The sequence below is a fragment of the Oenanthe melanoleuca genome, chromosome 2 (genome assembly GCF_029582105.1).
Source record: "Oenanthe melanoleuca isolate GR-GAL-2019-014 chromosome 2, OMel1.0, whole genome shotgun sequence".
In the NCBI taxonomy this organism is placed as follows: domain Eukaryota; kingdom Metazoa; phylum Chordata; class Aves; order Passeriformes; family Muscicapidae; genus Oenanthe; species Oenanthe melanoleuca.
In genome coordinates, this window is record NC_079335.1 from 93,213,293 (window position 1) to 93,238,085 (window position 24,793).

At 36.6% G+C, this 24,793-nt stretch overlaps 1 protein-coding gene across 1 annotated transcript in view; it reads left to right on the forward strand.

The window, feature by feature from the left end:
- Positions 1–24,793, forward strand: part of ADCY1 (adenylate cyclase 1) — a 142,595-nt gene that overhangs the window by 81,403 nt on the left and 36,399 nt on the right. Inside the window, exons 5-7 of the mRNA XM_056484082.1 lie at positions 6,522–6,649; positions 12,545–12,703; positions 14,215–14,356. Of these exons, the coding sequence (XP_056340057.1) occupies positions 6,522–6,649; positions 12,545–12,703; positions 14,215–14,356 (429 nt within the window). The remainder of the gene's footprint in view (positions 1–6,521; positions 6,650–12,544; positions 12,704–14,214; positions 14,357–24,793) is intronic.

Genomic DNA, 24,793 nt, shown 5'->3' on the forward strand with positions numbered 1-24,793 from the left:
TCCTTAATGAAAGTTGCAGATTAGTAAACTGAGACCTGGATCTCTTAGAGTGGGTTCAGAAGATAGTAACAAGGATGATCAGAGGGCTGGAACATCTCTCCTGTGAAGAAAGACTGGGAGGGTTGAGTGAAGAAGGTTCTCAGTGTGTAAAAGGGGACTTATAAAAAAGTCAGGAAGGACTTTACCAAGGCCTATAGGACAAAGGAGCAAATGGTTTTAAACTGAAAGTTCCAAAGGGGTATTGAGGTAGAGTTCTAAAGACTTTTTCATGCCAATCTAAACCCACATTTTCCTCTTTTTCTGCACGTAGCTGTCTTTTGAGAATACTGCTGCAGTCTGGAGACATTCACTCGGTTGTGCTTTCCATGGAATGCTTTCAGTTTTGTTTTTCTCTAAAGTTCTTTGATGCACAAAACTGTTACTGCTGAGAGAAAAAAATAGAAATATTTTTTTATGTTTCCTTAACTTTGGAAGAGAATTAAATATAATAAGAAAGTGTCAATATCAAAAAATGTAAAGCAGTGACTTACAGAGTCTCTTCCTGTCATCATGCACTGAGCTTAATAACTTTGTACAACATTGCTTATTTATGTTATACAGCCTTTCAACTAACACCATCCAATTCACTGCCTTTTCTTTTATGACCTTGAAAGATGGTGATCTGTCCTTCACCATTTTCATAACAGCCAAAAACTGTTTTGTGTTCTTCCAAAGGCACTTGGAGCAGTAAGACAGTCACTGTATCTCTGCTTAAAGGAAAGAGTGGATTAGTAATGCCAGAAATAGGTAACAACACCCAAATATCTTCTACCAATCTGTACTCAAATCTTTTGGAAGGGGGGAGCTCAAAACTGGTATCTGGCCCACAACTATCAGACTGAGACACTTTCGTTAGTACTGCAGAGAATGAATATTAAAATCTGCCTTTATCCCATGTCCTGTGTATCTATGCAAAAAGGTGCAGGTAAGTTTGCAGAACTTGCACATATATATGGATGGATGCATATATCTGTACTGTATGATAGCTAATATATAGGCTTTTATGATTTTGTTCCAATCTAATAAACAACTGTAATGGAATTGAATAGACACATAATTTCATCTCCAGAGGATGTAGCAGAAGACACAATTCTTTCTTCAAGTCTTTTGCATGTGCACACACATCTGTAGTAAATTATAACTTCAAGAGTGATTCAAAGGTTTCTAATCCAATTTTCTACTGAGATTAATAGCATTTTGGCAGAAAGTGCTGCAAATGTTAAATATGCTGCACATGCTATACACGTTGGAAATAAGATGCAGTGGTAACAGTGGTAAATCCTATTTTGTCTTCTCTCAAGACCACTTTGGAAGCAGAATGAAGTTCTAGGTTTGTGAAGAGAGATAAATAAGGAATGCATTTCATTGTTCTTTTTTGTCTTCAGGGAGTTTTAGACATGCTTTGAATATTTTCCCCTAGTAGTCATTTTATGCAGTAGTAACTAAGAAATGTCTGTAACTGTTAGACTGGATTATTGAATTATATCTTGGGTCCCTGAGGATAAGAGGGACAGCTGGTATAAATTAGTGTAGCTCCCCTGAAACACATAATGCCATGCTGATTAATGTGGACTGAAAATTTGATCCCCTTTGCCTACCTGATAAAGACAATTCAGAGGATTTCTCCAACAAAGGAAGCTGTTGGAACAGGGCTTTCCAAATGAAAGTGACTGATAATCCAAGAAGGAAGAAATAGAGAAGACAAAAACCAAGGGAGAAAAACCCTTTCCTGAGGGGCACTGATATTTCTTTTGTCTCATTGAACATCTGTAAGGGAAGATGACCATGCCTCTCTCTGGCACTGCCTAGCCACAATGATTAAGTTCTTGACAGCAGAGCTAAAAGTTCATCTGTGTTCCTTCTTCAGCCCTCATAGTTCACCATTTTGCCCCAGAGTTAATTCTACTTCAGTGAAAACTGAGCCTTCAAAAATTGCGTTTAGTGGTTTCCCTCTATCCATGACTTCTCTTCAATATGTGAAGAAAATACTGAGCTAGTGAGATTTTTTTCAGGGAGTAGGGCAATGTTTTTCCTTCCACAGAGGCATGAAGGGGTTTTGAGCTCCAGAACTGCTTCCCATGCTGCCCATGCACCCATCTCATTCCACTCTCCTGTGTGTAGGGCTGCTCCTGTACTAATTTGCAGCTATGCCCAGTCAATATCCAGAAATCTCACCACAGCTGAAGTCTGATGTTAAGGATGTCAAAGCCTTGCCCTGAAACCATAAAGCCATCTGTAAGTTCAGGCCTAATAAATCTCTTCCCCTTGGCCCCAACATGTAAACAGCTGAACTTGAACATGTATGGGCTGTGGTTTTCTACTTTTTTTTTTTTTTAACACTCTAACTTTGCAATATCTAAGCATTTTAGGCAGTGATCAAACTCCTGTTCCCATTTATGTAGGCTAAGCAAAACAAAATATTAACATTTCTAAAGTCCTTATGAGTCATTAAAGTCATTATGAGAGAGTGCAAGTCTGGTAGGATCTGAGTTAGGGGAAATGGGAAACACTACTTATGCATCTTTTAGTAGGCCTTATTAATCCTTTCTCTTATTCTGCAAAGCATGACCAAATCCACATTGACTGGGTATGGTAAAGAAACTTTCTGAACCTTATATGAGGCAGGTTTTTTTAGGACTGACAAAAAAAGGTCTTTCTAATTTATGGATTAATAAAGTCCTGCCTACTCATAGATTGTGATTCCAGGAGGTTAGGACAATAAAAGTTTGAAAAGCACACCTGCAGACAAGTTTGCTTTCAGACTTGCAGACAAAGAAATGGATTAATATAATAAGCATAAAGTGTATTGCAATTAAGTTACACAAACTCAGCCTTGGCACAATTCCACTGCAGTCAATAGAGTTACAGAGAAGACAGAGTTCAATGTTTATACTCTTAAAATCTTGTCTTTTAAAGTTGTGGTCTATCTAACCTTCCTTTTTGGCTCACTTTTATAGGTACCACATGCCATGATGAGACATGACTATGTACAAATACACAGATTGTTGCAGTGATGAAGGAGGACCAGGGACTCATTCTGGCATTAGCATTTGCCATCTCCAAAATAAATAAAAGCTTTAAAGAAACTCTTCTCCTACCAGACAGAGTTACAAGCAACTAAAATTGATTCTCATTTTGGATCTATTCACATAACAATTACTTACTTGGATAACCTATTAATAAAAACAAGGTTCCAGCAGTGATAATAAGGATTGTTGCAATATGACATATAAGAAAGATCTTCCTTTAAAAGACTTTGCACTTATTCAGTATGATCTCTCTGTTCTAGAGAACATTTGGCTGTCATTCTTAAGTAATTTGCTGGGAGATGTCTGACACCTTCTTTATTATTTCTTTGAGGCAACATATATAAGTGTATATGTATAAGCTTTTTTTACAAACTGCAAAATCTTTTCTCTTTTTATTAGAAAATAACCATAGCCTAGGTATATCAAACATTTGGTCTTATATGGTAAAAGAATGTGAAGGTAATGTTCTGAATTTTCAGTTTTTCAGTCTGAATTGACAGACTTCACTCTTTATGCAAAATGCATTAAATAAAGAACTACAAAAACAACAAAACCTCAGAGTTGTTTGAAACTAAGGCCCTCCCCTCCTAGTTTTACATAGCAGACAGATAGAATAAGCTGCTCTATGAAGTGCTTTCCTGAAAGGAAAGCTCTTAGTAACTTTGAAGTGTCCTCTGCTTTCTGAGTTGGACTTTCCCTACACACTGACTGACCCTGTGACTGACAGTTGTGCCAGAGGGATTTCTGCAGATCCACTTGGATCTTAGTGCCTCAGTAAGGCACCACAGGTGGGCAAGCTGCCTGGCTAATGCAGTGCTGGCAATCTCCAGTGCTTTTTATCATGTGCATAAAACCAAATTATCTGTTGTTTCTAAACAGGCATTGCTTGTATCAGTTGTGACTGGAATTTGTAACTAAGACACACGAATTCATCAGCATTACAAATGTGAAAAATACTGACAAGAGAAGGATTTTTGGAAGCTGCTGAGGAAATAAAGAAAGAGAAGGAGATTGTTTTGTTAATTTGCATAACACTCCTTAAAAAGATGGCTTTTTCAAAGCTGCACTGTGACTCTTTCCTGGAAGTCTACCTCCCATATCAAGAAAAAGAAAACAAACAATTTTCTAGAGATTACTGTATATTATAAATCAGGATAGTGGGGACAATATCTGATAAGGAACAAACAGGCTATATGGATTTCAAAACCAGCAGGTGATTTAGCCATTTGTCTTCCATCAAGATAAATATCTCTCCTGCAAATACTATTGCACTTATTTTCTTCTTTTAATTTTGTACTGCACAAAGAAGAAATTGACTCAGAAAAGTGGTAATAGAGGAAACTCTGTTTTGTTTTTTTTTTCTTTCTTTAACTGTCTACCAGGATGTTACCAAGTCATTAGAATGAGCCATTTGTGAAGGAGACAGTGACAGGAGAAATCCGTGATTGATTAACATTGGTGTTGTTCTCCCCAGATTACTGAAATGGCTTTTCTGAATAGCTTTCCTAAGGGTCAAATAGGCATTTCCTGGCCACAAATCATGCATACCAAATTTGAAGATGAAAAGGCCCTTATAGAAGATTTTGAAGTATGGGCAAAATTTAATTTATTTTGGAAAGCAGGCTTCAGCTTCAACTACTGAGTACACTCTAGTGCTTCAAGATCTGCCCAAAAGTGGGTTGGAGTGGGGGGAAGCCTTTTTTTGACAGTATAATCTAGTGGTATCTAGTGAAAAACCCTGTGGTTTCCACTAAAAATATAGTGATTAGTGTCCAAAAGCCTTGAATTAAAAGTACTGTTCTGTGCCAATGTAGATTTTGAGATTTGCATATTATTTTGTGTGCATCAATAATTATTTTACTTACATAGTACCATTCAGCAAAGGATTTCAAAAAAGTCTGAGTAAAATTGGGGAGGCAGTTTTGACTATAGGCTGCAGAAATAGTGTTAGGGCCCTGGTGATAGTCATCTTAAAAGAATTATGCTTGTATTCATTAAAATATATATTAGCATTGGCAAGTAGAGATATATTTAAAATCCTGCTGTACAGAAGAACAAATGTTAAGTAGTCACAACTGGAAAAGTCTTTTCTATTACTTAAGCATACCCAAAAAGACAGCTTTCTTCTTTGATTTGAGATCTGAATTTGCTGCTTAATTTATTAAAATAAGTAGACCAGCCAACTTTTCCAAGCAGTGCCTTTTTCCTTGCATGAACAGAGGTAGTTCTTGTTTGATAGTACTTGTTCAATGCTGAGTCCCAAATTCTGGTGTGGGTAATGATGTGGAGAATGTGGTCAGCTCAGGAAGGCTTTAATTCTTGTAGGTAGGAGACTGGATGAAGATATATGCCTGCATGAGAAACTGCACAATTATGATTCTATGATTAGCGTTTTTTTTCCAGAAATTTTAAATTCCACCGTCACTGCCCTCTCTTTTCTTTCCCCTTTCTGTGTTGCTGAAGTCAAGTCTATATTGCACTTTGCTGGGAAAGGAATCAGACTTTTGTGAATCCCTTCCCATCACATTCACAACAGCTAATTTTTCATAGTGCTTGCTGTAAGAATCCCAGCTTTGCAAATTTGATTCATTTAATCAGGTTGTTTACTTTTTCTGTACCCACTCTAAGTGGGTAGAAGTTGCCATAGTCTAGTTACAAAGGATACCATCATCTCTTTATGCCTCCTCATAGTTTATTAGTTAAAGGCACTGGTCTTTTAAAGGCATCTTGTTATGTGCTCTCTGTTTAGAAATGAACTTTCTGCTCAGATGGATGTGCAATTATCACATGCCATCATTTCTGTATATTTTTTTTTAAATGGGAGAGTTTTAGCCAAACCTTTTTGGCTGTAGAAATTAAACATGCAAACAGCAGATAAACCTGTTTGTAATGCAAAATGACTTAGCTTCTCATCTGCAAGACTGTCATACTGATCATGCTGTATTGCAAACTGTGGTTTATGAATAGGAAATGCAAAAATGTGTGTACTTTTACAGATAAATAAATAATCTTTCCTGGTGAATTGGAACGGAATTTGAAAAAAAGAGTTCTCAGAATGCAACATTTCCCAATATTCAGTGGTGGTTTGGCCTCAGTCCTTTGGTTTGGGTTCATACAGAAGTGAAGTCTCATTGTAAATCTTGAATTTATAGTAACTAGCATGAGGGCAAGGTAATAACTTTTGTTCACAACTATATGTTTAATTAGTGTTAACCCATGTGTTTTGAACAATGCAGGGCTGATGTCCAGTATATATGTGTCTATTTATAAATAAATAAACACATGTGTGTGCCAGCTGTTGTGTACAGGGAACCCAGATTTCACAAACTGTAAATTACCTCATTTAATCACAGCAAGATTCCCTGAATTATTGCATAGTATCAGAGAAGATTTTTACCCTGTTAATATATTTATATAAACAGTAAAACTTTTCCCATTCTGTTTTTACGAAAGGAAAATCATTGCAGAAGAATAAAAATCCTAGGGGACTGTTACTACTGCGTATCAGGATTGACCCAGCCCAAAACAGACCATGCCCACTGCTGTGTTGAGATGGGACTGGACATGATTGACACCATCACGTAAGTACCAGGCATGGTGACAGCCAGGAGTGCTGCAGCAGCTCCTGAGTGCTGCTCAGGAAGTGTGCTCTTAGAAAAACATCAGTGTCTGCCAGCACTACTCACCTGCCAAGTCACACCCTGGCATTCAGGCCACAGGACCCTCATTTCTGGAATGGCCACTCCAGACATTGGTTTTCCACCCCATTTAATCACTGTAAGGAGTAAGTGTGCAAATTGAGTGTGTAGAGGCACATACATGTACTGAAAAGGTGGCAGGAAGATAATGAGAATTAGGAAAATATGAAAATATGAAAGGAGTCAAATTTGTTGTTCTGCAGTGATAAACACTGCTCATTTTTCACACTGGTATGTAAACTAAAAAACCAGTCCTGATGTATGCCTGTTGTATGTATGTTTGTCCTCTCAAAATCATAGCCTGCTGATTATTTCTTTTTAATGTAATGTTTAAACCTTTAATTTATTCTGCTTTTCAGAAATGTGACATGAAATTTACTTTGCTGCTCAGATTCTTGTTTATGCTTGAGAGGTCTACATTGATCATTGTTTTGCCAAGGCAAAAAACATGGATGTGAGAGAACTGTGAACAAGTTTTAGCTGAAGCTGGAGATCTATTTCATTACATAGGAGGGAAAGGATAAAGATGGAAAAATTCTTCACTACTGTGTTGCTCACTTTTTCTTTTCATTTGCTAAACATACTAAAAATCTCTCAGAGTGTGAAGATTTGGTTAAATTAATTCATTTTCTTCCTTATTCAATGCAAGTTCATCATGCTTGTAAGCATTGTAAAATTGATTAAACACTTTGAAATCTCTTAGTCTATAATTTATGATAGTCTATGAAAATATAAAATCCTAAAAGAATATGTGTATTATTTTGGCAGTATATGGATGCTCCATTTATAAGGAAGCCCTGACCTTTAGAAACATAAGTAGATGTACAGGTCTTGCACACGTTTTTTAATGGCCTTTTGGTTTGTTCAGGGTTTTTTTAAAATCCCTGGAAAGCAAGAGATGATGCTCTCATCCTTTTTTAAACCTGGCATGAATCTTTAATTCATTAGTGGTGCTGTATTTCATGTATACAAATAAGGTATTGATACAGCGGTATCCTCTTCAGAATGTTTCAGTTTTACTATTAGAGATGAACATGTTTCCATTTTTGAGTATGCTTTATTGGCTACTGACATGATAATATAAAAGTTTAAAAAAGGAGTTGAATTAGAAAAGAATGGACTGAGACTGTTCAGCCTGCAGAAGAGAAGGCTCAGAGGGACTCCTATCAATGCAAACAAATACCTAGTGAGAGGGAGTCAAGAGGACAAACTTCTCTCAGTGACATGCAGTCCCAGCATGAGAGGAAATGGGCACAAATTGAAAAACAGGAAATTAAATTTCAGTAGAAGAAAAACTTTTTATTGCAGAGGTAGTTAGAGAGGTTCCCTGAAAAGTTGTGGCATTTGTGTCCTTGGAGAAATTTAAACTCAGCTGGGCACAGTTCTGGGCAAACTTCTGTAGCTGTCTGTTCTCTGAGCAAATATGTTGGTCTAGATGATTTCCAGAGGCCCCTTGCAGCATCAGCAACTTTGCAATTTTAAGGGGATGAGCTGTAGTATTTTATCTAGATATATTTATTCTGAGTTTGTGGTAGAAGATAACTGGCCATTTCAGGACTTTATTTTTTAAAGAATTCATAGATTTTAGGTCTTTTGTGTAGTTAGTGGTCAGAGCATGGTGAGAGTGCAAGATGGGCAAGGTTTTAAGACAGTGCCAGATTTACTTAGGGTTGTTCAATAGCTAGGGACCTATTCTGCATTTTTTGTGCATAAGCACAATTAGTCTCTCTTCTTTACAAAAACCAAAGTTAGAAGATAGATTTCCCCAGACTAATTTGTTTTAAAATATGTTTAGTAAATGAGAACTCAGGAGCTTCTGAGAGTGAAGTTGGAATGCAGCATTTTATATTGTATTGGTATGATTATTAGGCTTTGTTTATCAGTTCCATGACATACAGAGTCACTTTTTTTTAAACTTCTCCTTTTCAAGCAGAGGTAGATGCCAGCTGGTAGTCTTTTTAAAGTTTATTCACTTTACTGTAGAATTCAGGCCTTGACACTGTAAATTTTTGTTTGGAATTTGTCATCCCTTGTGATAGATTTGTCATGTTACCTGGGATAAACAAACAAACAAACAAATAAATAAATAAATAAATAAATAAATAAATAAATAAATAAAATCACCTGAACTGTGATTAAAAAAGTCCATCCCAGAGACATTTACTAACAAGAGGTGGGGTTTTTTTCTGAAAAATCAAGGAAGAGAGGCTTCTATGGCTGATTGATGGTTCTGTGATTGGACTGTGTTGAATGTGTTCGTATAAATTGATGCATTCCATTCTCTTCATATTCTGTGTAACTGTTAAGTATCCTACAATGTGGTGCTGAATGTATCATCTGAGAATTTAATTTTCAAAGTATTATAAAATAATTATAATTTTCACAATTTCATCCATCTTCCTCAAAACTTCCTTCAAAGTTTTTTCTTCAAGGGAAGAGAACCAAAATAATTATGGGAGGAGCTTTTTATTCTTAAAAACTGACAAAACAGATGTTATTATATTCTGCTTCTATTCCAAGAGAATTTCTGCAGCCATTATGTCAGTGCCTCAGTATAGACCAAGTGCTTGCTCTACTCTAGAGTCACTTAAAGTGCCACAGCAACAAATGAAATGTTCAATGTTGCTCTTACCATATGAGTTTTGACTGTCAAGCTTTTGCTAGTAATAAAATTAAAATGATTATATTTGTTAGTGCCTCTGCTATACCATGTATTTATCCAAGATGTCCTCACCTTGGTTATGAGCACTGTATTAGGCCAAGTACTACAGGAAATATCAAGTTTTCCTGTGTGATTTTTGCCTGAGGAAATGGACAGAAGCATTAACTTCCCTAAGTTTTTCCCCTGTCATCCAAAAGTCCTGGAAATGTGTGAACTGGCAGGAGTGAATTGACCTCAGCCCTGACTGTCTGTCCTAGTGCTCTGCTGGGGCAGAGTATCTGACTGAACCAAAAACCATATCTGTGCCTTCAACCAGGAAACATTCATTTCTGCAGGTATTGTTAGACCTAAAGACAATACTTAAATAATTATAAGAAATGGCATGCAGAGCTGTTTTGCTTCCCTCCTGGACTGCTCAGGAGCACAGGTCAGGAGCTGTTCTGTAGGTGATCTAAATTACTTTCACAGCTTGCAGCAGCACATAAAATACTTGTTGTTAAGAAGGGAACTAAAGTTTAAAGGCTTTGTAGGAAACTCAAGCTTTTTTTCTTCTTAGCCAGTTTCAGAGTAGACTCTAAACATGACTGGTTTAAAAAGAAAATGATCTTTGATTTCCATTTGTTTCTGGGCCTGCTTTTGTGTTAACATTTGGAAAAGTTTAGTATAGGAAGTTATGAGAGAATAAGTTATAATGAATAATTTATTTGAGAAACTCCTTTTTCCTATTCCTGTCTTGTTTGAGAATTGCTGATGTTTTCTTAGAAATGTAATTATAATTTAAAATACCTCAGTGGAGATTTTTGTGGTATTTTATTGTAGAAATGTCTATGTTTTTTGGGAACATTATCATTTTACTGCTCTGAATTGAAATTTGAAGTATCTTCTTTATATATTTCCTCATTTTTATAGCTCAGTGGGGTATATTTATGTAAATTATCTGCATAAAGAGCACAAAGGTCTACAAGATAAAATAAAAAAATGTAATGAATTGTTCATGAACTTTTTTTTACTACTCAAATTTAATAATGAAAGCATCTCTGAAACACATTGTAGCTTCTGGGGAAGATGTAGAAATGAATTCTCAATTTAGATTTATGACTAAGTGACTAGTTATGGAAATTTTTTGTTCAAAACATTAAGTGTTTTCAGATTTTGCTTTATTGGTGCATTACACAGTACAGCTTATTTAACAAGGAGTATGGTCAGCCATGTTTTATTTTTCTGCTCATCTTTTTTCTTTTGCTTTTTGTTATTCTGTTAAAATTTCTAAAGGAGGTTAAACTTACCCCAGTCAGACAAAGCAATGTCAAAGCCTTGAGGGGACTTTATCAGTGTCTGAACTTCACTGTCTTTTCACAGACATTTAGCCTGAGGTTTTACATACTTTTTTAAATGGAAGAGGAGGGAGGAACCAAAAAATGCCTTATACTCATTTGTGAACAGAGAAACTCAGACTTTGGTGGGTTCATTAATTAATATTATTGTGTAGGTTGTAAAGTATGCAGGAGAACACAGGCAGGCAAGGTGTAATCCTGCAGGGCTTTGGCTTGCAAGGTAAGTCTTGGTGTAAGGTCAGTCTGTTAATGACACAGCACACATGCTCAGGTCAAGGTACAAAGTGGAGATAAAATGCTTATTGTTAGGTGGCTTATGTTATTGGGGTCTTTCATTTCCTCAATTTTTTATGTTGTCAAACAGTGTGCACAAAGCTTTGTAACAGTAGAATCCTTTTAGGATTCCTTGAAGTCATATTCGAGGCTTGGCTGGGAACAGATACTGAGTAAGGGAGAGCTGACTTGCAGCTCTTGCAGTAGGAATAAGGCAAGGAAATTATTAATCTTTCAGAAAGCTGTGTATAAACCTTTCTGTGCTGTTGCATAAAATATGACTGAAAAATGTGTAGTGCCCAGATTCCCTATGGAGACAAAAAGAGGTCTCCATGATATTCACATTAGTGATGGCTGACATGGCACGGACTTCAGCACTTTATAAATGAAGAGTTTCTTATTTAAACTGAGGCCAGGTATCTTTGCTGCACATCCCACATCTTGATCTATGCTGACCTTTCTGTTAATTGTGTTTAAACAAGTGAAACTTCTGGAACAGTTGAAAAGTCTTTCTAAAGGCATCTCTGAAAAATCCAGTGTAACTGGATGATACTTGGAAAAAAAAAATTGGTCAATGAAGGTCAAGGGAAAATTATAGCTAGAGTCTCATTTTAAGGTCTTCTTCTATTAAATGCATTGCAAAATTCAAATTAGGAAAATCAAGTGAAAATAATTTCTTATACTGAATAGTCAGTTTCCTTTATTCAGAGATAAAATCACTTTTTGGAAAGCAACTGGACTGTGGAATGACAGGTGTTTCTCTAACAGAAAGAGCTGAAAATATGTACAGTGTTATTCCATGAAGTTTAGTATTTAAGGCTGCTAGTTTCAAGGTGCCTTTTCAGTGTTCACAACTTTGTAAAGAGTGCAAGTCATGGAATGATCTTCATTCACAGAAATGCAGAATCCTTCCTTATTGTGGCACCAAAAATATTATTTTAATAACAATTTTGCAGGTTAACTCATCCTCTACCATCTAGGCAGTGAAAATCTCTGAACATTAGGTTTAATTTACAGGTGCAAGACTGGTTACAAGTTGTTTCAGTGCCACATTTACAGGAGCTTTGGAAAGATATTAGTGTTTATAATCACTCTAATGTTCTTACAATGATTTATTACTTTCATAATTTTCTTTGTCCCATACTCTTGTAACACGGTAATTAAAACAAATTAAAATATAGTAGGTTGAGAATAATTACTTACACATTGGCCATCTCAACTTGTGCCCCTTTGTACCTCTTTTCTCACAGAAATGGTCAAGAAATTTAGAAATACTGAGATTTTGTTTCAACAGTAATTAAAATATAACCAAGAAAATTATTTTTTTGGAATTACAATTAGGGCTTTGAAACTAGTGAAGGCAGAGAACAGTACCTGAATGTACCATTTCAGGTTTTCTAAGACCCTTTCTGTTCAGTCACATAAAAATATATCTGTTAATTTTGGGAGGAGAGAAAATGAAGAGCAGCCATCATCTAAATATTAATGTTCTGATGCTGTCCATTGCAGATCTGTTGCAGAAGCCACAGAGGTTGATCTCAACATGAGAGTTGGATTGCACACAGGCAGGGTGCTTTGTGGGGTCCTGGGTCTCCGAAAATGGCAATATGATGTCTGGTCAAATGATGTGACACTGGCTAATGTAATGGAAGCTGGAGGACTGCCTGGGTAAGTCTGAAAAAGAACTGTAGCAAAAAAAAATTTAAAAAAAAAAAAAAAAAAAAAAAAAAAAAAAAAAAAAAATTAAAAAACTGTACGAATGAAGAATTTCTTTCCTTTTTTGAGGCATTTGCAATGTAATTGCTATTGATGGAAAGGATTGTGTTGGCAAGAGCAATCAATGTATTATGTGATTTATCCTGTGGAATTTTCCAAATTATCTTGATATATGTGTGATTAATAGGTTAGATTAGAAGTAAAATATTTTCAAACAAAATCATTTTTAGAAGTTGACGAATATAAAAAGTACTAGGAATACTAGGAAAGTAAGAATGCTAGACTTTGATAATTTCATGTTACAAAAGTAAAACCCTGTAGCTGTTCCAGGAATTTTTCACCCTTATACACCTCTATACTTTGAGGGGGGAGGAGGGATGCTTTACTCCTTTTAAATGACAAGATTTCCAACACTAGAGAAAAGATATATCTGTTTATGAACTCAGATATCTGTGACATTTGCAAATGGCAAATGCACACAAACCTGCAGCCAGCCCATGGGCGTGTTCTGGAACTCACTGCACAGCCTTGGACACAATTTAAATACACACAATTTGCAAAGGTGCTTAGGTGTTCTGTATGTAGCTCACATTTGGGTTGGGACCTGCCATCCCCTTTTTTGATTTTTACAAGATCTTGATTGCTGCACAGAAGGACAAAGGACCCAACAAATTTTTTTGTGGTGGTGATGAGTGAATTTCTATTTATTGCATACATCTGCTTTAGATAATTTTGGCAGTGTATTTTATGTGTTCATTATCTTAAAGTTACACAGTGGAAAAAATCTGAATACATGTTTATTAGAGGAAAGCTGTGAAGTCTTTTCAGATATCTTCTCTGAAATATATTTCAAATATAAGGAGGCTTGCAGAAGAAAATGTGAAAGCTTTTTTAGGCTAAGAAAACTCAGAAATAATATTAAAGATGGGTATGTTGCCAAAATAAAGTGAATCAGAAAGCTGCCTACAAAACAGAGTGGATGAATGATATGAGTCAGACATGTGAAGTGAAACAGAAAAAGAAGTTTCTGCTTTATACACAAGAGAGGTTTGGAGTGTGATGTCACAAGTTTCAAACAGCAGGATGTTTTTCCAAGCAGCCATTGAGGTGAAAACTTAAGAAAGCCACACAATGTAGAAGATGATGTGCAGACACCTTCTACAAAGTAGAAAGCAAATCTGAAAGTATTTGGATCATTAGCAGTTATCTTTCTGCTCACTTTGCTCAAGTTTAGAAAATGCATGTAATATAATTGTTTCTATATTCTTTTTGGCTAAAAGCACAAAACAAAACTTTTTTTTTTCCCCTTTTTCATTTTTTCTTTTTAAATCAAACCTGTGCTCTTGCATGCAAATTTGACCTACTGACCTCTTTATGAACTTCTGTACAGGAGTGTATTTCAGTAGCAAATAGCTCATAATGTATCATTGCTTGAAACAACATTGTCTAATTTTTCTCCCCAGGAAAGTTCACATTACAAAGACCACCTTAGAGTGCCTAAATGGGGACTACGAGGTAGAACCAGGATATGGTCATGAAAGGAATAGTTTCTTGAAGAAGCATAACATTGAAACCTATTTTATTGTGCCATCCCATCGTAGGAAGGTAAGCTTATTCAGTGACACATTTTCATCATTTAAAAACTGTTCTGTGTTATTCTGGAAGCTAAGACAATGCTGGATTTTTTTTTTTTTTTTTCCCCTGAAAGCTCTTCAAACACTCTTGAAGGCCCAGCAGTTCAGTGGTAATATTTTGAGTCTCAGCATTCATGAGGTGTTGACAGTGGTTTTCTAACAGGTGGGACTATAGTCACACCTTTCATCCTCATCCAGTTACTGAGTGCAGCCTTTTGTTCTACTGAAAAATGTTTCTTGTGACCTTAGTAGGAATCTTGAAAGTCCATAACTGTTGTTTAAACACATTCAATTTTGTAAACCTTTTTTTACATCAGATGAGGCTTATATTTGAAGTTATCTATTATGACATGTTTAACAGGCCAAGAGAAACTTTATTGCCTTTTATCTCAGCCAGAGAGTTTGGGACACAGATTTTTGCACCCTTATCTTCTGAAACTCTGTGCAAATAAGTTTAATTCAGGCACGTTAACCTTCAAGGGGAAAATTATATTACCCAATTCTGAAAGTATTGGTCAGGTTTTAAAGTGATGTCTTTATACACACCACATTTTTAAACTGTTTAAACTCCATATTTGAGGGTTTTAACCATCAAGTGTCTGAGAAAAACATAACCACAGAGAAACAGATCATCCTGAATTTTATATCTGCAATCAGTTTTTTGGTTTCACTTTGATGACTCTGTGAGTTTTTATGGAAATGTTGGGAGTCCAGTCCCAGGGTAATTTGATTCTGGGATTGAAAATCCTGTTGTTTTATTCTGGAAAGGCTGCTGCAAGAGTGATTTTCTATACTTCCTCTAAAGCATCTTCTTATTAGAGAGAGGGACTTTTCCCCTCCACTGTGAAAATCATGCAATTTCATATTTTGTTCCTTAGGTGCATATGATTAAATTCAGTTTTAGATAATATGAAAGAAAACAGGTGGAAAAACAGTGGGATAAATTCTGTTTTGGCAGTCAATGTGAGTGGTTTTTGGTGGCTTTCTTGAAATCAGGGCTAGCATTTTTTAAGAAATCAGCATTTCCTAAATTAACCAATCCCAATAAGAAAGAAAATGCAAGAGAGAGTTTATTTAAGGTAGGTGTGTTGCTTATTGCTGCTAGATTGTTTTTCTTGGTTTCCTGTTGTTTCCATTCCTTTAGCATTATGTATAATTCAATTTTTATGTTATAATGTATCAGGTTTCATCTCATATTGAGGAAATAGAGCAATTTCAGGGAATTGTTCCATAAGCTAGTGCAAAAAGACAAGCAGAGACAAAAGGGAATTAGTGTGACTTTTACATAGAGAATCTGTATGGTGTCAGTTCTGCTACAAAAAAAAACAGTGACTGAGGAATAGAAGCTTGATAATCACATATGGAAGGAAGCCAGGTCAATGTACATTTATTTAATGTGCAACAATGAGAGCACACTGCTGTGAGAGCACACATTTCTTTGTCTTTGCAAGATTGCTGAGAAGCTGGTGATTGCAGAGAAAGGAGTGCTGGGTTTGCCATCAGCTGCATAAATCCAAATGCCATCTTACCCACTGATGAGTCTGTGGCAATGGCAGAAGCTGCTCCACACCCTGACCAACAGCAGCTCTCTGTCCATCAGTGGCATGCCAGCCAAGAAACACTTCATGGATTTAACTGGTGCTGGCTGGCTTCTCCTCTGGGCTCACAGATCAATCAGCCAGCCACTGTGCTTTGTCACAGTCCATCACAGCCCTCCCTGGTGTTTGCACACTGATCACTGACCACCAGCTACAGAATAGCTACTGCCTTCCAAATAAACCCCTGCTGCTCCCTCCCACCCCATTCATTCATTGTCTCTTCAGAGGCATAAAAATAGAAGGCTGCCCATGAAGCACAGACAAGACAGGGTTTCACCTGGCCAATTCAGGTATCTTCTGGCTTGATATTGTATTCCTTCCTCTTGAAGCTCAGCAGCTGAAGTGCAGTTTTTATTCTTTATATATCATCTCTGACATTAACATGAGCTGACTCACTCACTAAGTGGAATGAAAATCGATGTTATGAGCAAGAGATGACCAAGAATACATTGAATTTGTAATAAAAATAAGACCACTTGGAGTTTTGTAAAAAATTAGTTGTTTGGAAGACACATGCTCCACATTCTTCTATATTTGACAGGAAAATTTTTCATCAGTGTCACTCTAGCCAAGAATGATAGTAACAGTGTAAGATGACTCATTCATGTACCAGTTACATTTTAAATATGAATAAATCAAAATTTATTCCGATTTTTTACATTTTCTGTTGAATCAGCTAAGTTTTGTGATCTGATCTGCTTGCTGGTTTAATGTGAGAGCACCACTAAGCAGCCACTGAGGAAAAAGTCTTTCTGTTTTGTTACACTTTTGATTTTGGTAGAGAATATATTAGTCTATTATTACCTAATAGTCTATGCAGTCAACAGCTCACTGCCCACCTGGGCAATGGCTTCCAACTGAAAGAGAGCTGGTTAGTTGCTAGAAAGAAATTCTTTACTGTGAGGGTGCAGAGACACTGGAACAGCTTGTCCAGAGAATCTGAGAGTGTTCAAGGCCAGATTGGATGTGTCTAGTGGAATTTGTGGAAGTTGTCCCTGCCTATGGCAAGGGTTTGGAACTAGATGACCTTTAAGGTACCTTCCAACCCAAATCATTTTCTGATCTATTATTATTATTATTATTAAGTAATATTTATGCATAACTGACTGGATTACATTCAGCTCCTAAACACACTTAAATAATTAATCTGATTTCTAAAAGCATATTTTTTTAATTAAAATAATCTTTTTTTGCTGACTTTCATAGTTAAAAGCTTATGCAATTGTGCTTTTTTATATAATATGTGTTGCCTGATACATACCCCAGTAAAGTTACTAGTTTTTGAGAAGCCATCACTTTTCTCTAAAGTTCAATTATGTCTTCTTGATATTTTATATGGATATTAATACTCGGTCATGTGACAAAAGTACTGCACAGAAAAAATAGAAAAATTTTGATTTACGTAAGTAGACACAAGTCTGACCATACACATAAATAATTTGGGATTTAAAGGAGTTTTGATTCAGATAGAAAAACAGATGTACTTCTATATAATATATAAAATTTAATATTTTCAATGTTCACAAGATTCATACTCCATGAAACATGATCAGTCTCTAAGTCTCAAAAAATTCTAACTCTGTGAAGTATAGCAAGTATTACTTTATATGGATTTTATTTCAATAAAAAAAAAAAAAAATCTAGGCCATATGTCTTTATCTCAGAGCCCTTACAAGAACTTTATAACTCTGCCTAGACCAGCCAAATAACTTTTTCTACTTATTTCTTGATAACTCACCTGACTAATCGTGTTACAAATTTCAAACTGTTTGCCTAAAATTTAATTAATTTTAATTTAATTTTTAATAGAGTGTATCTGGCTTTCCTCTTCCTTTGTTCTTTCCTTGTCAACACTGATATCAGTCAAAGTAGCTTAGCCTCAGTTTTCCTACTGATGTAGCTGCAAATCACCATCTGCAAAATTTCTTGTAATGTGCTAGTGAGTTACACACCAGTAGAGTATTCAAATATATTAGTTATCTTGTATTTGTGGCAGTGTAGATCACATGCTATCTGCATCTACATTTGAGTAGCACAGAAAGATGGACAGTCATGAAAAGTCCATTAAAGTGAGTATTGCCCTTTGAAAATGAGCTGTTTCTCTGAAGAGATTGGCATTTCTCTCTTCTGCCTTACCATGTGCATAAAAAGCCATGCCAAGCAGTCTCAGAAAATTCTTTCTGCAGCTTGGATAGCCCTGCTTTCTTATCTGAAGTGTCTGAGCAATAATATGACCATTCTGAAAATCCATGTCAATACCACACTTTTTTTTTCCCCCCCTAAATCCTTATTTTATCCAGCCAGAGGGAAGTGGATGCTGGTTAGAGATATGTGCTCTGTGTCCTATCTGATTTGCTGTGTTGAATCATGCCCTAAACATTCCAATGCAGATGGCTGAAACCAGAGTTTTATTTTTGCCCAAAAACTAATCATAGCAAAATAACCCAGAAACCAGTTATCTGTTTCAAAAGAGAAATTAAAGCAATGTTTGAGGAAGAGGAAATTATTATTTTCAGGTTTTTTGAATTTCAGGAAAAATTAGCTGAAAGATTGATGACTCTTAGTAAGCAAATGCAGCTTAGAAGCATCCTTTGGAAAATTCTATTTAATGTAAAAACTCTTGAAATGCCCGAATTATCTAGAGCAATTATCGATAGTACACACCTGTGGCATAATTTATTGTCAACTGCAGATGGATTTACAGCTCAAAAGGTTGAGCACAATTTCTCTGACTCATGATCTAATAGGGAGAAATTCAGCAACTTGAGATTCACACAGAATCAACCAGGCTGGAAAAGACCTTTGGGATCATCAAGTCCAACCTGTGACCAAGCACCATCATCCCAACTAGACCACAGCACTGAGTGCCACATCCAGTCTTTTCTTAAACACCTCCAGGGGTGGTGACTCCACCACTTCTCTGGGCAGCCCATTCCAATGCCCAGCCACCCTTTCTGTATTTGTTCTGATTTGCATGCCACAGCTGCAAGAAAAGTGGCAAAGGCTGTCACATCACTTTAATATTTTGTTGTTTCATCTAGCATAAACTGATGAGATTTTAAACATCTGCATTGCAGTCCTGTCACCACAGAGTAACAGGAAAACAAACAAATTTTTCATTGCTTTTCTGGAAAAGGCAGTATTTTTGTCTTGGAGTGCATCCTCCCTTACTGCTAATCAATATAGCTTTGTTGCATGAAGCAGATTATTTCCCTTCTATATTATAATAAATTACTAGGCTCTATATCTTTCTATCACCAGCCAACTGGTTTTGTCTGCTTATGTCTTTCCTGTGGCTGATTCCATTCTTTCCCCCCCAGCGTGGAATTATGCAATATAGCAGAGAGAAAACAACATAGATTCAGGATGAATTTTTTGCTTTGTACAGATGAAATGCATAGTAACTACATGTGTTTGTCTTTTGACTTCTTTGTTAGTTTACTGCTAGCAACTGGAATGTTTCACAAGTAGAACTGCTTTTGGGGGGCTTTCCATCATGTCTTAATAATACTCTAACTGAGCTTTTAAATAAATAATTGAATGCCTACAATCCATGTATTACTGGCAGTTTTTAACAGAAGTTTTTTGTATTTTGTCTGGCCAGATTAAAAGGCTACAGAAGGAAATAACTGAGTGATGCAATAGGTCTAACATTGCTGGACCTAATATTATTAATTCATTATTTCCATTCAAAATGAAATTCCAACTGTATTTGTGGGAAATTTCTTTCTCTGCAAAATTAATTTGATTTAATCATTCTGGTTAGGTCTAGGGGAACATACCACACTGGTCTTATATTGTCTTCTTTTTCCAATCATGTAAAATTTGTATTGTCCACAGAGCACTTATGAACCAGTAAATCTAACAGATCCCTAGGATTTTTTTTTGGCATCTGACTGCACTAAAAATATTCAGTTTATTTTGTTTCAATGAAGTTTTCATAGTTCTTGTAAGTTGTGAAGTTTCTGGACAAATAGATTCTGATATTTTTACTTAAGTGACTGTATGCTTATCAGCACTCATGGACTGCTAGAGCTCTGACTCTTAAACTGCAAGCAGTGACGGAAAAGGAGAACTGCCAATTTAATGCAGGGGATGTAAAAACTTTACCCACTACTCACAAAAACCTTTGTAAGCACATTGCAAGAAAAAATGTGCCTGAGGCTTTGCATTGCCCAAGTCATTGGAATATACAAAGCCAAACATTGGAAATAAATTGCTTTTGCTACTGCCCAGCAAACACAAGCAGAATAACAATTTCTGTGTTGCTCTGCATCCTCAGGATTGCTCCTGCAGTAGCTATGAAGCTGCTAATGCATCATCAGTGTGAAATCCTGAAATTTGGGCTGTCAGTGATAGAATTAGCTATGTGCTCTAGTATCATTCTCTCTTCTTCTTCCTCCATCAATGTGGAATCTGTACAAGAAAAGATGTAGGACACTGGTATAAGATTTTTCTCTGTTGTTGATCTCCTAGGCATTGGTTTAGGAGATTTTACAACTGCTAAAATGTTTTTCTACATCTGTGCCAAGAAAGTGGTCACACTATTCTGAATTTTAAAAGTCAATCTCACAGATGTTGTATTTTCTGGTAAAATCCTTAATGTACTTTCCTGTTGGATAGCTGAGGTGTGGTAAGTAAAATGTATCATAAGGGCAGTAGAAAAGGATGGAAAGACAAGTGTCTGATGATTTTAACTATAGGAGGAAGAAAAGGAAAGGAAAGGAAAGGAAAGGAAAGGAAAGGAAAGGAAAGGAAAGGAAAGGAAAGGAAAGGAAAGGAAAGGAAAGGAAAGGAAAGGAAAGGAAAGGAAAGGAAAGGAAAGGAAAGGAAAGGAAAGGAAAGGAAAGGAAAGGAAAGGAAAGGAAAGGAAAGGAAAGGAAAGGAAAGGAAAGGAAAGGAAAGGAAAGGAAAGGAAAGGAAAGGAAAGGAAAGGAAAGGAAAGGAAAGGAAAGGAAAGGAAAGGAAAGGAAAGGAAAGGAAACGGGAAAGGGAAAAGGAAAGGAAAGGAAAGGAAAGGAAAGGAAAGGAAAGGAAAGGAAAGGGAAAGGGAAAGGGAAAGGGAAAGGGAAAGGGAAAGGGAAAGGGAGGAAAGGAAAGGAAAGGAAAGGAAAGGAAAGGAAAGGTAACTAAACGAAAGGAAGGGAAAGGGAAAGGGAAAGGGAAAGGGAAAGGGAAAGGGAAAGGGAAAGGGAAAGGGAAAGGGAAAGGGAAAGGGAAAGGGAAAGGGAAAGGGAAAGGGAAAGGGAAAGGGAAAGGGAAAGGGAAAGGGAAAGGAAAGGAAAGGAAAGGAAAGGAAAGGAAAGGAAAGGAAAGGAAAGGAAAGGAAAGGAAAGGAAAGGAAAGGAAAGGAAAGGAAAGGAAAGGTTTGCTCATCTATCTTAGGGCAAAATGTCTTGAAGATAGTCATGGAACAAATACTACCACAAGAGACATGGTCCTGCCTGCCTGAAGACAGACACAGTGCTACAGCATTTATGGTTTCTGTAAATGTGTTTTGAATTTCATTAGTATCTTCTTTTCCTTGCCACTTTATGCATTGAGGTTGAATATAGTCAGGGAAATAACAGTCTGCTGACTGGGCACCAGTTAAATACTTATCAGAATATTTCATGACATTCAAACACAAGTGTGTTTTCCCTGGATTTGGATCAGTGCTCGTTTGTTTTCTGCATTCACAAAGCTGTGTATAGTCCTGGCTGCCTTCAGGGTGCTCTGATAGAAAAGTCCAGCTCTTTACCTTATTTGTCAGCTGCATTGCAGCAAACAGCCAACTTTTCCTAAAATTATGAGCTAAGTGAACAGTGAGCAGGTTTAGAAATGATGCCAAGGGTCAAAAAGAAAAGAAAGTAAAATGTATTGACAAAATGAGCTGGAATGGGAATGCTGCAGTCCAGCTTCCCTGTGATGCTGGCTAGGACCAAGATCAGAGGAAAAGCAGAGTTAAGGACACTGGGGTTGGGTTTTTCATTTGGAGAGGTTTTTTTAATTCTGTTTTAACAGACTGTTTTGCATTTACTGACTTTTTCATAGACGTAGAGAAGAAGTTGAGATTACTTAAATATTTCATGAATTTGCTATGTCGAAGGTTTTGTTCTGCTGTAAAAGCAAGAATTAAAAAGGGACATGATTTGTGAGATGAAGGTGAGAGAAAAGTACATATAGTAGTATAATGAAAAATCCTCAGTCCCAGTGCAGAACCTACATGTCCTGAAACCACTTGATTAAAAAAAAACAAAACAAATCAACTAAAAAAGCCCCCCAAATTAACCAAAATTATAAACAAAATTATATGGATCTGCTGAGAACCATCAGTGTTTCCAGCTCACAGTGTCCTTTGAGTTGCTATGCTCTTGGCCAGCCATGAAGAACAGCAGCTACACAGCAGGTGTGCTCACAAATATTCCTGACATTGTACACTTGCAGAATTTGAATGGAGGCCTTTGGAGGTCAAGTTCTTGACCTCCTTGGTCAAAGCAGGGCTGGGTTTGCAGTTAGATCCACCTCTGAGTAAGTGCTGAGTGTTTCCCTGACTGGCAGCCTCTGGAGCCATGATCATCCTCACAGCTAAACCTCTTTGTATCAAATAGGAATTTCCTATGTTACAGACCATATTCATTGCCTCTTGTGCTTTTTTTGACTAGTATTCAGGATTATTCTGCCTCTATCTTCTCTGCAGCTACTACCTAAGTGGTTAAAGACAGCAAGTAGATCTCTCCTTAGCCTTCTCTCCCTCCAGCTAAATGAACTAAACTCCCTCAGATTCTTCTTGTCATACCTTGAGAACCCTAATTGTTTTGGTGAACCTTTGCTAAACTCACACTAGTTTGTCATTGTTTTTCTTTGGCTGGGGATCTCCACACTACTCCATTTTTTTTCATTAACCTGAGCTGAAATTTGTATTTGACTCCAAAACAGCTGGAAAAAATCACTGTATTTCCAACACATAAAGGGTGCATACTGTGGATCTAAGACAACTGCTGTAAGATTTCCAAGCTAAAAGAAACCAGTTGATAGTAAGAGCTAAAAATGTTCTACATACTGATTTGAAGATAAAGTCAGGAAACTGAATGAAAACATTGGTTTTGGTTGGAGAAAAATCATGTTGGTGGCAGGGCCACGGTCTGGCGTTCATTCCAAGTTTTCAAGTTGCAAGTTTTTCTCAGAAACACACCTATTATATAAGAAGGTTTCATGGAGGAAAGTCTAAATTCTTCTTTGCCCATAGGACTTCAAATCCTTGTAGGAGGAGGTAGTTGTACACATATGCTCACCTTTCACAATCATGCCTTCTTGGATCTTTTGCTAGTAAGATGCTCTACCTATTCTTTGCCACTCTTGCATCTATACTGTGGCATTTCTGTAATGGAAGCTTTTGTGCGTCTCTGAATTCATTTAAAATCATCATTTATTTAAAATCATCAAAATTGTTGACTTAATTAATGCAATGTCCACTGTGAAAGCAAAGAAAGCAAAGAAAGAGCTAATGATCTCTTGAGATATTGTCCACCTGTAAATTTTTGAAAATGCAATGAAATGCAAAACTGGAGGGTGTTTCAAGAAAGTTGCTCATTTTTGTTGTATCAAAAGGTTGATAGAGAGACATTGTAAAATATGTAGAACTTCTAGAGGAATTATGGCTACATTAGTAAGATTTTTAAGTGAAATACTTCTCCAAAAAGTAGGTTTTAGCTGTTGGGAATTGTAGCTCAAAAACTGATCATATCTGCCATACTCAAGCCTAACAACTTCTACTTGGTGTCCTTGGGAATACCTAAAGGACAATTAGTATGTGAATATCCTTGTACAGTATCTTCTGTGCAATTCAGGGGTAAGTCTTCTGCCAGAAAGCCCTTGAAAGAAAAGGTTCATATTGGGAATTTCTTCATGCAGGCTGTTGTTAAATTACCACTTACACAAGTGGCTACACACTAGATACAGAAATGTCCTTTTAGATTTCAGCTGCTAACTGTGCAGTGCAGTGCAGTGCAGGGATGCTGGCTGCCTTCAGCCAGCTTCCAGTGCACAATAAAGCACCTTTTGAAGCCTGTCACATGTTGAGAATGTGGCTGTCTGCTAGGAGAAAAATAACAAGTGCAACATTGTGGTCATCGTTGTGTGTGTTGAAAGGTCAGTGATGTATAACCTTGATTTTCCAGAAAATGCAAGTGCATGGCTGTATGTGATAAACATAACAACAAGCCAATATCTGAGATGCCATTCAGAATATAATCAGTGTCCTTTGCCCTGTCTATCTGAATTTAGTTGTCCAAGAAAACATGCATTAAACAAATACTTTCAGTTTTTTCTTCATTCTTTGATCATTGAAGTGACGGGTCTAGTAAACCATAGTATTGTGAATAATGCACAGTAAATTCACATTGTCATTTGTGGACTTTAAGAGCATTTGAATAAAGTTTTTGGAGAGTGATTTTCTCTGTCTGTTGTATCTAGGAAAACTAAGGAATATATCCTCTGTGTTTCTTTATTTTGTTGATCCAGAAGAAATCACTTTTACAAGCTTGAATTCCCATACTGAGGAGGCATGGAGTCCTGCCATGTTTCTCATTAGCACTTTCCACATGGCAGAAGCATGAATAAGTTTGGTATAAATATTGAGGATACAATGTCCTGACCTGAAAAACCATCTGAGCATGTGCTAGAGCTTTTCTTTTTTTCTTTTACCTGCCTAAGAGTTAACCAAGAAAATATTTGTCCTTGCTGAACCAGGAGCTCCGTGGTAAAAGGAAATGATTATACTTAAACCTTTGAGAGTATTTCTCTGTGGTATAACACTTCATACTTTGTAG